Here is a 13119-nt window from a genome sequence, read left to right as displayed (position 1 = left end):
TTATTTCTTTCTTTCAAACATTTTATTAGGGGCTCATACAACTCTTATCAAAATTCACACATACACATACATCAATTGTATAAAGCACATCCGTACATTCTTTGCCCTAATCACTCTCAAAGCATTTGCTCTCCACTTAAGCCCTTTGCACCAGGTCCTCTTTTTTGTTTCCCCTCCCTCCCCGCTCCCCCCTCCTTTGATAATTTATAGATTGTTATTTTGTCATATCTTGCCCTATCCAGAGTCCCTTCCCCCCCTTCTCTGCCACCCGTCTCCCAGGGAGGAGGTCACATGTGGATCCTTGTAATCGGTTCCCCCTTTCCAACCCACTCACCCTCTACTCTCCCAGTATCACTCCTCACACCCCTGGTCCTGAAGGTATCGTCCACCCTGGGTTCCCTGTGCCTCCAGCTCCCATATGCACCAGTGCACAACCTCTGCCCTATCCAGTCCTGCAAGGTAGAATTCGGATCATGGTAGTTGGGGGAAGGAAGCATCCAGGATCTGGGGGAAAGCTATGTTCTTCATCGGTACTATATCACATCCTGACTGACCCATCTCCTCTCCTAAACCCCTCTGTGAGGGGATTTCCAGCCAACGAATGGGCTTTGGGTCTCCACTCCTGCGTGAGCTCTTTATCGATATAAGCCTCTTTCTACGTACATACCGTACATACACATACAAGAGTCACTGGTTTCACTTCTCTAGAGAACCCAGCCTAACACAGTGTCCCTGCTGGGATATGAAATACCTGTGAGACTTCCCAGCATCACACAAGCCACCACGGATAAGTGGTGGACTTAAACAGTAGTTTATGTATAATGATAAAAATGATACTTACTTTAAATGTTGGTGAGAGGTAATTTTTTAGAAACCAGAATTTCACTGGTGTTTTGGTGTTTCGTAAGACAGAAAGCATCATAATTCTGCATAAAAGAACATTATGCCCATTATGACATTAACAGGAGTTAATGCTATTTTCTTAAGTCTTTTAACTATTAGTGAGAATATAAGTTTTTAAATGAATTGTAGATTAACAGTCTGAAATATAACATTTTAAAAAACGTTAATGGAAAATGCATATTATGAAAAAGCAAAGTAGGGCTTGAAAATATTTTCATACTGAAATAAACAAAATGTGTACTAGCACGTTTGAACAGGGCCTGGTTGAAGCATTAGGAAGGACAAGCCATCAGCTTGAAGAGAGCCCTATTTGAATTACATGATTCTGCTGAACTGAAGCAGGAACAACGCATGGTTGAAGCCTGAATAAATTCTGAGTCACTGATGCTGTACAAACACTTCATGGGAGCAATGCCCCAAGAAAGCAGCAGTTTACCAAGGAATCAACTGTTTTACGTAGGACAGGATCATACTGTATATACAGTATGCAGTGGGGTAGCTCATTAAAGCAAACTCTCACCCGTGCCCCACAGGCCACACTACAGACATCTCAAGTGGTTCAGTGTACGCAATTCCGAGTGAAAAATTAATAAAGTTGAGCCCTCTTTCTGCTTGCTGGTTACCAAAATTGATGTTACCAAAAATAGACAAAAGCAAACATTTCAGTGAAAATTTTAAACAAATGGCTTAAATATCCTGACGTGTTTTTCCTTCTTTCAAGAATTAGAACAGGGCTAACATGGGTTTATAAGTACAATATTGAAGACAAAGCTCAATCACAGGAATGGCTGCTAACAGGTGGAAAAGATCCGATCAAAGCAGAAGAAAACTTTTCCATGTTGCTTATGGCATTTTGCTTATTGATATTGTGGAGGGTCAAAGAATGAAAACAACCAATGCCACCGAGTTGAATCCAACTCCCAGCAATCCTCCTGGACCGAGTGAGCTACCTCTGAATTTCTAAGGCTGTCCATCTTTGTAGGAGTGGACAGCCTCAGCTTCCTCCGTGGGAAAGCCGGGGGTTCTGCACTGCCGACTTTGCGGTTTGCCGCAATGAATGATAACATCTGATTATGGTATTTTGAGAAAGTTGACCAAAGCTTTAGCAGAACACACCTGGGAAGGCTTTCTCAGAGAGTCCTTAACGCAGACAGTGCTTCTCCTCCTCTCCCTTACCCAATAAGGGGAATTTTAGGAGAGTCTTGATGAGCTATCAATAGGCATCCATTTGACAAGTCTGATTTGGCTTCTTCTAACTTCGTTTCTTATCTCAAAAACAGCTTCCAAGAGTACCCACTTTTCTCCAGTTAATAGTGTGAAAAAGACTGCGTGGACATAGTTAAGTTCTCAGGACCCTTAGTTATTTAGGTTTGGACTAATAGCAGGCAGCATCACTTACTTACAAAAGTATCTTGAACTTGATTAATGGAGCTTATGCTGAGAAGTAGTTTATAGTTTTTATTTTATCTTTTAATTCTGTGTTACCACAAACTTTTTGTAGTGGTAACCTTCAAATATATGGTTCATTGTGAAGTATATAAGATATAAACAAAATTATCAGCTTTTGATTTTTTCTTTGACAAAGAGAAGCTAGCCTGAAACAGCCTTGTTTCACTGAATTGGAATTAATTTTGGCTCTACTACTAGGTGATTAATGTTAGCCCTATTCAACTGAAATAGAGCGAACGGTCTGTACTGATAAAAGTCATTGGAAAAATTAACTTTTTTCTAACTTACACCATTCAAAGAAGATAAAAACATATCTAACGTTTTATTAGAAATTATAAACACTATTATAAAATACTTTTGAAGCATTTTTAGTTTTCTGCAAACTGTAAAATAAGATCCCACAAAAACTACCTTTGTACTTTGTAAGCACACTTCCTACCCTTGTTATATGAACCAAGCTATTCTTCACCGGAAAATAAACATATTCTATATATTTTTGTCACACATCATCTTGTCATAAATCCTAGTTTCCACCACTATCTGAAAGTAGACTATCCCTGTGAAATCTCTCATAGTTGAAAAGGCACAAAAGTGTAAAAGCAATCACCATTCATACATCTGGGACAAACTTTTGAGCATTCCTAGACCCCCAAACAGCTAGGAAAGCATACCAAATAACACATAAAACCTAAAATCACAGTAAGTGTGTCTTCACAGCCACAGTTCAAAGCCATGGCGGCTTGATGCTGACAGGCTGCGTGTGGTCTTGGGAAAGGAGCTTAACACCCACTCTTGCTGTCTGTCTCTCTAATGGCTCAGTGCAAAACAAATGCTGAAGGCTACTTTCTCTTAGTCTTTGTAGTAATCCTCCTGGAATTTCTTTCAGTTAGTGAATACAAAGTGCTAATGAAGGCACTTCATAAAAGCAAAGTTTGTAACCTGAACTTTTGAAAAAGTGGGAGATACATGTATGTCTTTTTTTGCATTAAAAAAGCAATATTCTAAATAAAAGTCATGAAATTGTTCTGAATTTAAAAACATATTCTTTTTTTTAGTATATGTGTTGCCGAAGCGAGTACTAAAAACATATTCTTATCTTATAATTTTAAGTTAGAAATAGAGTAAGGTTTGAAGTAGTATACACTTTATTACTATTTGGCTAAAAAGGAGCTATATATCCATATATGGATATATGGATATGTTTTGGATATATGGATATATGTTTGGATATATGGATATATGTTTTGGATATATGGATATATGGATATGTTTTGGATATATCTGTAATATATCTTTGACAAGATATGAGAATGAGAATAATGAGAATAATGTTGGTTTCCTGTGGGAAAGGGATTAGGATATCAAAAAAATACAGGTAAGAAATTTCCCCACCTCTTTATTCTTTTTGAGCTTTGAGCCAGGAGAACGTATTACCTTTCAAAACATTAAACAAAAAGGTACACCTACCTTAAAAAGCGTTCATATAAATGGCCGGAAGCAACTGAAAAAATGTTTATAACATCTTTCTCCTTTTTCTTTTCTTCTTTATGCAAACTTATTGTGAAACTTGGAAATAATCATTGAGACAGTTTCTTAATATACATTTGCAAAATTTCATAGTTAAATAAAATCTAATAATAAGCATTAAAAATAGAAATGACTTCCAATATGAAGTTAATATAACTCTAAGACCAGCAATTATAAGCTGTTATTATTCAAGGCATGTGACAATATAATTTGTAGTTTACTTTTTAAAAAATGTTTATGGTATACCCAAAAAGTGTATTTGTGAGTTTCAAAGGTTTTGAGAAAAAATAATTATTTACAGTATGCCATGACCATTCCTAATTTACTGACGCTTCAAATAGGCCAATTATTCAGGAAAAACAATGTGATGATGGCACAAGAATTTGTATATGTGAGTACAGGGTAAATAGTGGATCCTGTCAATAGGGCAAGGAGTCCTGGTGGCACAGTGGTTATGTGTTGGGCTGTGATCTGCATGGTCAGCAGTTCAAAACCACCAGTAGCTCCCTGGGAGAAAGAGTGGGCTTTCTACTCCCGTAAACGGTGACAGTCTTGGAAACCCACAGTGGTCATTATGAGTCAGGACTGATTTGATAGCTGTGAGGTTGGTGTTTGGTGGGTTAATTGGGGCTCCTGCCATGTACTTTGGGTGAGTATCTACGAGGAGCACCGGGAGCCATGTCTACTCTGTGGCTTACATCACTGTAGCTTACCTGAGGATCTACTTGCAATTTTCAATACTTCTTGGGCCCAGGTCAGCCTTTCGTGTGACCCACATGCAAAAGTAATTGAATATTTGATTTGTGGTGTTCATATGTATATTTGGTTGTACTTTTTCTTCCCATTTAAGATTATGTAATCAACCATCTTATTTTCAAGTACAGATATTTAGAATAGTAAGGGCAACCTAATATTTCTGTGAGGACCATTCCTCCTCCAGTTTCATTCTCTGATACTTTGGTAGGGCAGGGCTTCCCACCAGCTGCAGAAGGAACCATATGGTCAATTAAAGTTATGGTACCCATAGGTGGACTCCATAAATTAGTTTGGGAGGCAAAGCTATAGGTGGACTCAATGAATTAAGTCTTGAAGCTTTTGCTCATAGTATTTGGAAAGAGGTCATCTCTTGCCACTGGAGATAGTAAGCTTTTACTTAGAAAAGCCTTTACTCTGAGAAATGAAACAGGCAATGATAATGGTAGAAAGCTGAAGTTTCCAGACTACTTCTTTAAAATCCACAAAGCCAACTCTACTTCTGAACTCTAGATATGTGAGCCATGATACTTTTTTTAAAAATTAACAATCTAATAACCCAGGTCCCAATCTAACTAAGAGATTTTCTATTGTATTCAATGTTTCACCTAAACTAGGCTTTCTGTTCCTCACATATACTCAATTTTTCTGACTTCATATAATTAAGTACTTCACCTGGAATGTAGCAGCAACTTCTGATATCCTATGCAGCCTTCAGAGTGCATTTTAACCACACACTTTCCAAAGAGTCCGTTTTTAGATATACGACAGTCAATTAATACACTGATCACTCACTGCCATGGAGTTGCTTCTAACTCAGAGTGACCCTACAGGGAAGGACTGCACCTGTGGGTTTCTGAGACTGTAACTCTTGATGGGAGTAGGAGTAGGAAGACACATCTTTCTCCCCGAGAGGTTGCTGGTTTTAAATTGCTGACCTCACAGTTAGCAACCCAACAAGTAACCACTCTTCCACCATGGTTGGTCACAGACCTGCTTAAACCCATGATTGGAATAAACTTGTGTGTGCATGAACTTAAAATCAATTAGCAGTACTTTTTTGACTTACCCTTGGTTTTTTTTTTTTTTTTTTTACAGCTGTCTCATGGCTCTAATCGCCTATTTTGGATCCCTGGTGGCAAGCTGGTTTCACGTTAGGCTGCTTACTGCAAGGTCAGCAGTTTGAAACCTGCAGCTGCCATGCAGGAAAAAGATGGGGCTTTCTACTCCTGTAAAAAGTTAGTCTCAGAAACTCACAAGAGCAGTTCTACCTTGTCCTAAAGTGTCTGTAAGAGTTGGCATTGACTCAATGGCAGTAAGTTTGGGTTTTTGAGCTATGTTTATATTATGTCCCCAACAGAAGGGGTTTTGTTTCTACTTATAATTTTGTTGTATGTAGTAATTCCACAAGTAGACGAATGGATCAATAATTATGTATTAAATAATCCTTATTACTTACCTTTTAATGGAGTTCCACATTCCTTTTGTTTTTTCATCTTTATCAGTAAGGATATCTTCTTTGCTTTTGCCTGGCTTTTTCTGCACCTGATGGTGTGGTAGAGAGAGATTATGTGGTTTGGCATTTTTAATATTATGCTGCATGCTGTTATCAGTGCTGTTGAGTGGTTCTGACTTGCAGCGACTCTGTGCACAGCAGAATGAAGCACTGCTTGGCCTTGCACCGCCTTCATAACTGTGCCTACACCTGAGCCCATTGTTGCGGTCAGAGTCAAGGAGTCGCCTTTAAATTCTGCACAGTCCCTTGGAAATCTAAGATCATTGCATCAAATGGAGCAAGGAAATACATTTTCTTAGAAAAATATCATTATCTTTAAAAATCATTTTACTGGGGACTTGTATAACTCTTATCATAATCCATATATCCATCCATTGTGTCAAGCACATTTGTACATGTGTTGCCATCATCATTCTCAAAACATTTTCTTTCTACGTGAGCCCTTGGTATCAGCTCGCTTTTTCCCCTCTCTCCCCCTCATTATCTTTTATTCCAATTTGCCATGAAGGCTTACTGAAAAGAATAATTCATATATGATACAATTAAATAGTTTAAGATATTGAGGCAATATCTTTCAATATTTTTATTAATCATTTTATTGGGGGGGCTCTTAGAAATCTTATGACAATCCATTATTCTACTGTATTAAGCACCCTTGTACAAATGCTGCCATCAACATTTTCAAAACATTTTATTTCTACTTGAACCCTTGGAATCAGCTCCCCCCACCACCCTCCTGCCCTCACGAATCCTTGATCAATTATATATTATTGTTATTTTATGACTTACACTGTCCATTGTCTCCCTTCACACACATTTCTATTATTTGTTCCCCTGGTGGGTTCCCCCTTTCTTCCCCTCCTCCCACATTCCCCACCCTCCCGGTACCCTCATGATATCACTACTCCCACGACTGTTCCTGAGGGTTTTATCTGTCCTGAATTCCATGTCAAGAGCCTGTGTCCAGAGCTCTTCTCTGTACCAATGTGTGTACTCCGGTCTAGCTGGATTTGTGAGGTAGAACTGGGTCATGGTAGTGATGTGGGAGGAAGCATTCAGGAGCTAGAGGAATGATGTGTGTTTCGTCAGTGCTATACTGCACTCTGGTTAAAATGTCCCTTCCTTGAAACCCTTCGGGGGGGTGGGAGGAAGAGGGATGTCCAATGTCTGGAGATAGGCTTTTGCGTAACCACTCCAACCCGCCTCATTCACAAGGATAATATAATTGTCTGTTTTGGCTCTTTTGATACTTGAGCCTGTCGACATCTCATGATCACACAGGCTCGTGTGCTTCTTTGCTTGCTTCCATGTGAGCTTTGCTTCCTTGCTGGATGGCAGCTCATTGAATTTCACGCCTTTAAGATCCCTGACGCTATATCTTTTGATAGCCGGGCATCATGCACTTTCTTCACCATGAGGCATTATCTTAATCTTAGCGTGTTATAGATATAATTGGTCTTCTATCAATTCAACTTCATTTTCATTCTTCTAATGGCTACCTCTGTATTGTTAAATGTGCTTTTACTCATCTTTACTGATTCACTACTGGTATTTCTGAGTTCACAGTTTACCCCAAACTTAAAACATTAAATCCATTGCCATTGAGCCAATTTGGACTCATGATTCATAAGGTTTTCTCACTCTTGGTTATGACTGATGAGGTCTGAGCTCTTTATATCATCTCTCCCCACCCTACCCTTCTATGATGGGAAGATCTTTAGTTTTTCTTCTGAATATTTCTGTAATTTCAAATAATATTTTAAAATTTTCTTTTTATTCTAACAACTTCAAACATTTCTCATATACACTCAGTTATAGTATTACCTTTTCTTTCGATCTCTTAATTTATATTGGTTATATTTTTACTTGACCATTGGTGAATATGGAAATTTTTTGTATTTAGTTTAGTAAACATGGTCTTTAGCATTTTGCTAGAATGTTAATTTAATAATGTGAAAATCGGCAAAGCATATTATTATGAAAGTGTAAGCATTGTTTACTGATGGGTCAGGAGGTACTGAAGAAGGTACTGAGCTACATGTACAATTATAATGACATGGCAACTCGTTTGCTCACTGGAGATTATTGCTTGCTCCAGTTAACTACTTTTTTTCCCGCCTTCCACATGGAATAAGTCTTTTTCTTGGAATTTGTTTGCCTTTATTTTTCTGTTGTGGGGAGATATAATTGTCTATGTATGAGGGGGATAAAAAGATTAGGGTAAAAATTCCCTAGTTTTTAATTTCATTTTTTCATAAACTCTTCAAGCTCCATATATTACCATATACCTAATGTTTTCTAGCTTATTACTCATGTTATCTAATGGCACAGAATTTCTCTGCTAGAATTCCTTTCTCTTGGACCTTAACCACTGACTTCTTATTTCTATTTAGGCCCTATTATCACTGCTTTTTAAAAAGATTATCTTGACCATTTCTTGAACAGTGGTATTTCTCTCTGTTGGACTTCATATTCATTGTGCTGGCAGTTACATTAGATCAATGCCATAGAGCTGCTTCCAAGTCACAGTGACCCTATAGGACAGGGTAGAACTCGCCTCGTATGTTTCTGCGGCTATAAATCCTTATGAAAGCAGAAAGTCTCATCGTTTGGCTATGTAGCAGCTGGTGTGCTTGAACCTTGCAGTTAGCAGCCCATAGCATAACCACTATGTTACTAGGGCCCTTAAAAGGGTATGAAACATACGTTTTCTAATTTTCTGTTTTATTTCAGAATTAACTTTATTTTCCAACGAATTTTCTCAGAACTTGAAAGTGGTGCCTCCAGTATTCAGTTTGAGAATGAAAAGTAGTCATCGCGTCATGCTATTGCAGTGCCTGTCCTTCTTTGGCAGCTATTACGATCTTTATGCACCGGCACTGCTAGCTAGCTAGTAAACCTTTTGGCCCCAGCAATTTCTTCCTAATGAACCTTTGAATCTTCTTTAGACTTTATACACTTGAACAAACATTAGATTCTGCCCCATGAGGCACTGAGAGTGTCATGTCCTAGAATAGTTAAAGGGAAGGAACTTCTGTTTGCCTCATGGAAGTTCTCTCATGGACAATTAGTCATTGACTTTGAGCAACACTATATCATGAGGGACTAAGGTGGGTTAGCTTTCAAGTGCATCTCAAGGTAACTCAGTGGAAGAAGTTCTTTCCAATAACTCATATGTTAGTTGAGGCTGTCTTTCCTACATGGCTTCTCCGAGAGCGCAATGTATGGCTGTGTCCGTAATGAGGGCAAAGCTCAGCTTCTTTACCACTTCCCAGGACCCTACTTTCATTGCCAGTTGCTTCAGCTATGAGGACTCATACAGGCATTGCATCTAAATCATGCAGCCTCTCTACACTTCCCAGGTCTCTCCTTTGCTTCCCTCCCTCCCTCCCTCCCCCCTTTCCCTCAGATTCCTTTTCTTCCAATAGCTATACATATTCCTCCCCTCTTTAGTACAGACAGCTGAATGTCTGCCATTTCTAAAGTACATTTCAATGTATTTAGGATATTTATCTTAATCCAAAGAGATTTATCAGAGTTTTTTCCCCTTATGCTCTTCCTTCAAGAAACTGTGTTAGAAGTTCTACTCTTAAAATAATCTGATGTATACTTTCATGGTGTGTGTAATTAATTTCAAATTGGACTTTTTATGTCTTTAAGAGTAAGCATACTTGTTTCAGGGTTTGTGTTAAAATAATTCTTTGTGTGTGTCTTTTGTTGCTTGTTGCTCCTGGTTTTAATTGTATATTTGGTTATCTTTGACAAAGTGTGAGTGCCAGTACTTGGAAAAAATGAAGACTTGTATATTAGGATTTAGTAATTTTCTTCCAGAAATTTATGAACATGTTTCTTAGATGTCTGTGTACCATGCAAATCTCCCTAGATGATGTAGGTGATAATAAATCTGGAGCAGAAGTCACCCGCAGGAGATCACTTATGCCTGGGCCATCTTTCTACTTCTGCTCACAACTTACTGCAGAAAGGTCTCCAAATTGATTATCCGCTCTTGTGGATCTTAGAGGTTTTTTTTTTTAGGTTTTAATTCTTGCTCCTATCATCCTAATTCAAATGTGCCAGGATGGCACAATGTGCTCAGGGCAATACAGCTTTCTCAGGGAAAAGAGTTTCCAGACTTGTTTACTTCACTTATTCATAGTTTCTCTTTAATTTGGGGTTCCTGCTTCCATTTCCTTATTACAAGCCCTGCTATTTCTTGATTGTATATTGCTTTTCAGAATTTTACCCGGCATTTTTACTAGATTTCAAGAGTGTCGATACAAAACTAACCCTGACATCATTAACAATTCTTTTTTTTCTTATTTTTTAGGAAAAGAAAGATTATTCCATTTTTTACGACTTGCTTTTAAATCTGTTTTTGATCACAGATATAATACATATAGCGGATAGATCATAACTAAAAAAATCCCTTCTTTGGTATCTCTAAGCTCTGTTTTTTCCTTAATTTATAAAATCAATTAACTTCGTTTAACCACCAGATTTCTAATACATTTTAGTTACTAAAATTAGTTACAAAATATACAAGCTAATCAGTTATTTAACTGCGGCTTAAAAGATAATTCTTGGTATTAGAACTAATCCCATAACAAAGCTCTGCTGCTCACACCTGCACTTCCAGTATCTTGCTCTTGAAGCTGTCTAGTACAACAATGACATTTTCTCGGTCTCTTGGAGAGTCAGATCCTTTATGCCTAAGAGTAGGAAAATAAATATGTGTATAATTATTTCAAAGTGAGTCATAAAATGATGACAGTACAAATAACACAATTTAGTTTGCAATAAACATACCTTATGTAAATATCATGTTTGCCTTTTTTAGTCAATCAAGATAATGTTATAGCATTGCATTATAAAATTATCCAATTATTTTTAACTTAATTCAAATCAGATTTGCAGAAAAATTAATTCACTAAATCCAAACTATTTACTCAGAAAGTTAAAAATATTGCTTAGTTTTGCTATGATAAATCAAGTTGCTCATTGATGTTAATTTTTCCCTTTTCTTTTTAAAAAATACTTTTATTGGGGAGCTCTTACATCTCTTATCACAATCCATACATTCCTCCAATGTGTCAAGTACATTTGCACATATGCCGCCATCATCATTTTCAAAGCATTTTCTTCCCACTTGAGCCCCTGATATCAGCTCCCCATTTCTACTCCTCCTTCATGAACCCTTGATAAGTTATACATTATTTTTCTATGTCTTACAGAATCCTCCGTCACTCCTCACCCATTTTTCTGTTATTCATCCCCTTGCGAGGGGTAATTTTCCCCTTTTCATTGATATAATGCAATAGCTGAAAATATGGTGAATTTTCTGTACTTAAAACAAATTGTATACTCTAATCAAAGCTATCTATAGTGACCAATAAATTTTTAATGTCCCCTAGTTATTTTCAAATGTCAAAATTTAACATGCTTTGTTAAATTCTTGAAACTAAAAATATGTCTACAATGTCCATATTCATTACTTGAATGTTTTTATTTTCTATTATACATAATGTATTTCATTCTCTGAATTAAAGAATGTGTAAAAAATAAAAAGGAATGACTTTGTTCAATCATGATTTTTGATGAATTCCAATTTATACTGAAAAATTATATTATAAAAAACATACAAAATCGCATTATAATTTATCAAAGAAATAAATAAATCAGATGCTAAATTAGTAGGTGCTTTGGGTCCAGTACAATTTATAATACACAGTTTACTGTAAAAATATTTTTATGGGGGAGGGAGGGGAAGAAAGAGGAGCTTATTCCAGGACTCAAGTAGAAAATGTTTGGAAATGAGGATGGCAACACATGCAGAAGTACGCTTGATACAATCAATGTATGGAATGCTATAAGAGCTGTAAGAGCCCCCAATAAAATTATATAAAATATTTTTCTTTTAAAAAATCATTTTATTGGGGGCTCATACAACTCTTATCATCATCCACCCATCCATCCATCCATCCATCCATCCATCCATCCATCCATCCATCGTGTCAAGCACATTTGTTGCCATCATCATTCTCAAAACATTTGCTTTCTACTTGAGTCCTTGGTATCAGCTCCTCATTTCCCCCTTCCCACTCTCCCCTCTTTCATGAACCCTTGATAATTTATAAGCTATTATTATTTTGTAATGTCTTATACTGTCCAACATACATTTTATTAAGAATTATTTTACTTAAGAGAGCCCACAGATTGGGAACAGATATTTAGTAATGACATAACAGACAAAGTACTAATTACTAAGATTTACAGAATTTTACAAGCTTACAACAAGAAAAAACTAATAGCCCTCTGAGAAGGTGGACAAAAACCTGAGCTGACGATTCACAAGGGCTGACACTCCAATGGCTAATAACCACATGAGGAAATGCTCCAGGGCATTAGCCACTTGGGAAATACAAGTCAAAAACAGTGAGATATCAATGCCCATTACTGTAGCCCAATTTAGGAAAACTGAGAACAAATGTTAGACAGTATGTGGTGGAATAGGAACTCTTATCCACTGCTGGTGGACTTATAAATGCATACAGGCGATATGATGATACCTAAAACAGATGGAAATTAATCTACCATATGACCCAGCAATACCAATACTGGGCATACACACAAAAGAAATAATAAACAGATCATGAACAGACATTTGCTCCCCCGTGTTCACTGCAGTACAGATCACAATAACAAGAAACTGGAAACAGACTAAATTCCCATCAATCAAAGAGTGGATAAAACAACTCTGGTACAGGGTGGCAGGGAAAACAAACAAACAAAATCTGGTATATACACACAATGGAATACTACACATCCCTACAAACAGCGATGAAGCCAGTTGCCCGGACATCCCCTTACAGAAGAGTCTCGCGGAGGACACAAGCCAATCAGGGTGCGATGTAGCAACAATTAAACATACAATGTTCCTCTAGTTCCTAAATGCTTCCTCCGCCCACCTCTCA

At 37.3% G+C, this 13119-nt stretch overlaps 1 protein-coding gene across 2 annotated transcripts in view; it reads right to left on the bottom strand.

Annotated features, from left to right (window-relative positions):
• Positions 1-13119, bottom strand: part of UGGT2 (UDP-glucose glycoprotein glucosyltransferase 2) — a 264459-nt gene that overhangs the window by 39255 nt on the left and 212085 nt on the right. For both annotated transcript variants that reach the window (XM_075532610.1, XM_075532611.1), the window contains 4 exons: positions 10773-10857; positions 6092-6177; positions 3820-3918; positions 842-926 (listed from right to left, as the gene is read on the bottom strand). In XM_075532610.1, the coding sequence (XP_075388725.1) occupies positions 842-926; positions 3820-3918; positions 6092-6177; positions 10773-10857 (355 nt within the window). The remainder of the gene's footprint in view (positions 1-841; positions 927-3819; positions 3919-6091; positions 6178-10772; positions 10858-13119) is intronic.

The sequence above is a fragment of the Tenrec ecaudatus genome, chromosome 15 (assembly GCF_050624435.1).
Source record: "Tenrec ecaudatus isolate mTenEca1 chromosome 15, mTenEca1.hap1, whole genome shotgun sequence".
NCBI classification, from domain to species: domain Eukaryota; kingdom Metazoa; phylum Chordata; class Mammalia; order Afrosoricida; family Tenrecidae; genus Tenrec; species Tenrec ecaudatus.
This window is presented reverse-complemented; position numbering and strand designations above follow the sequence as displayed.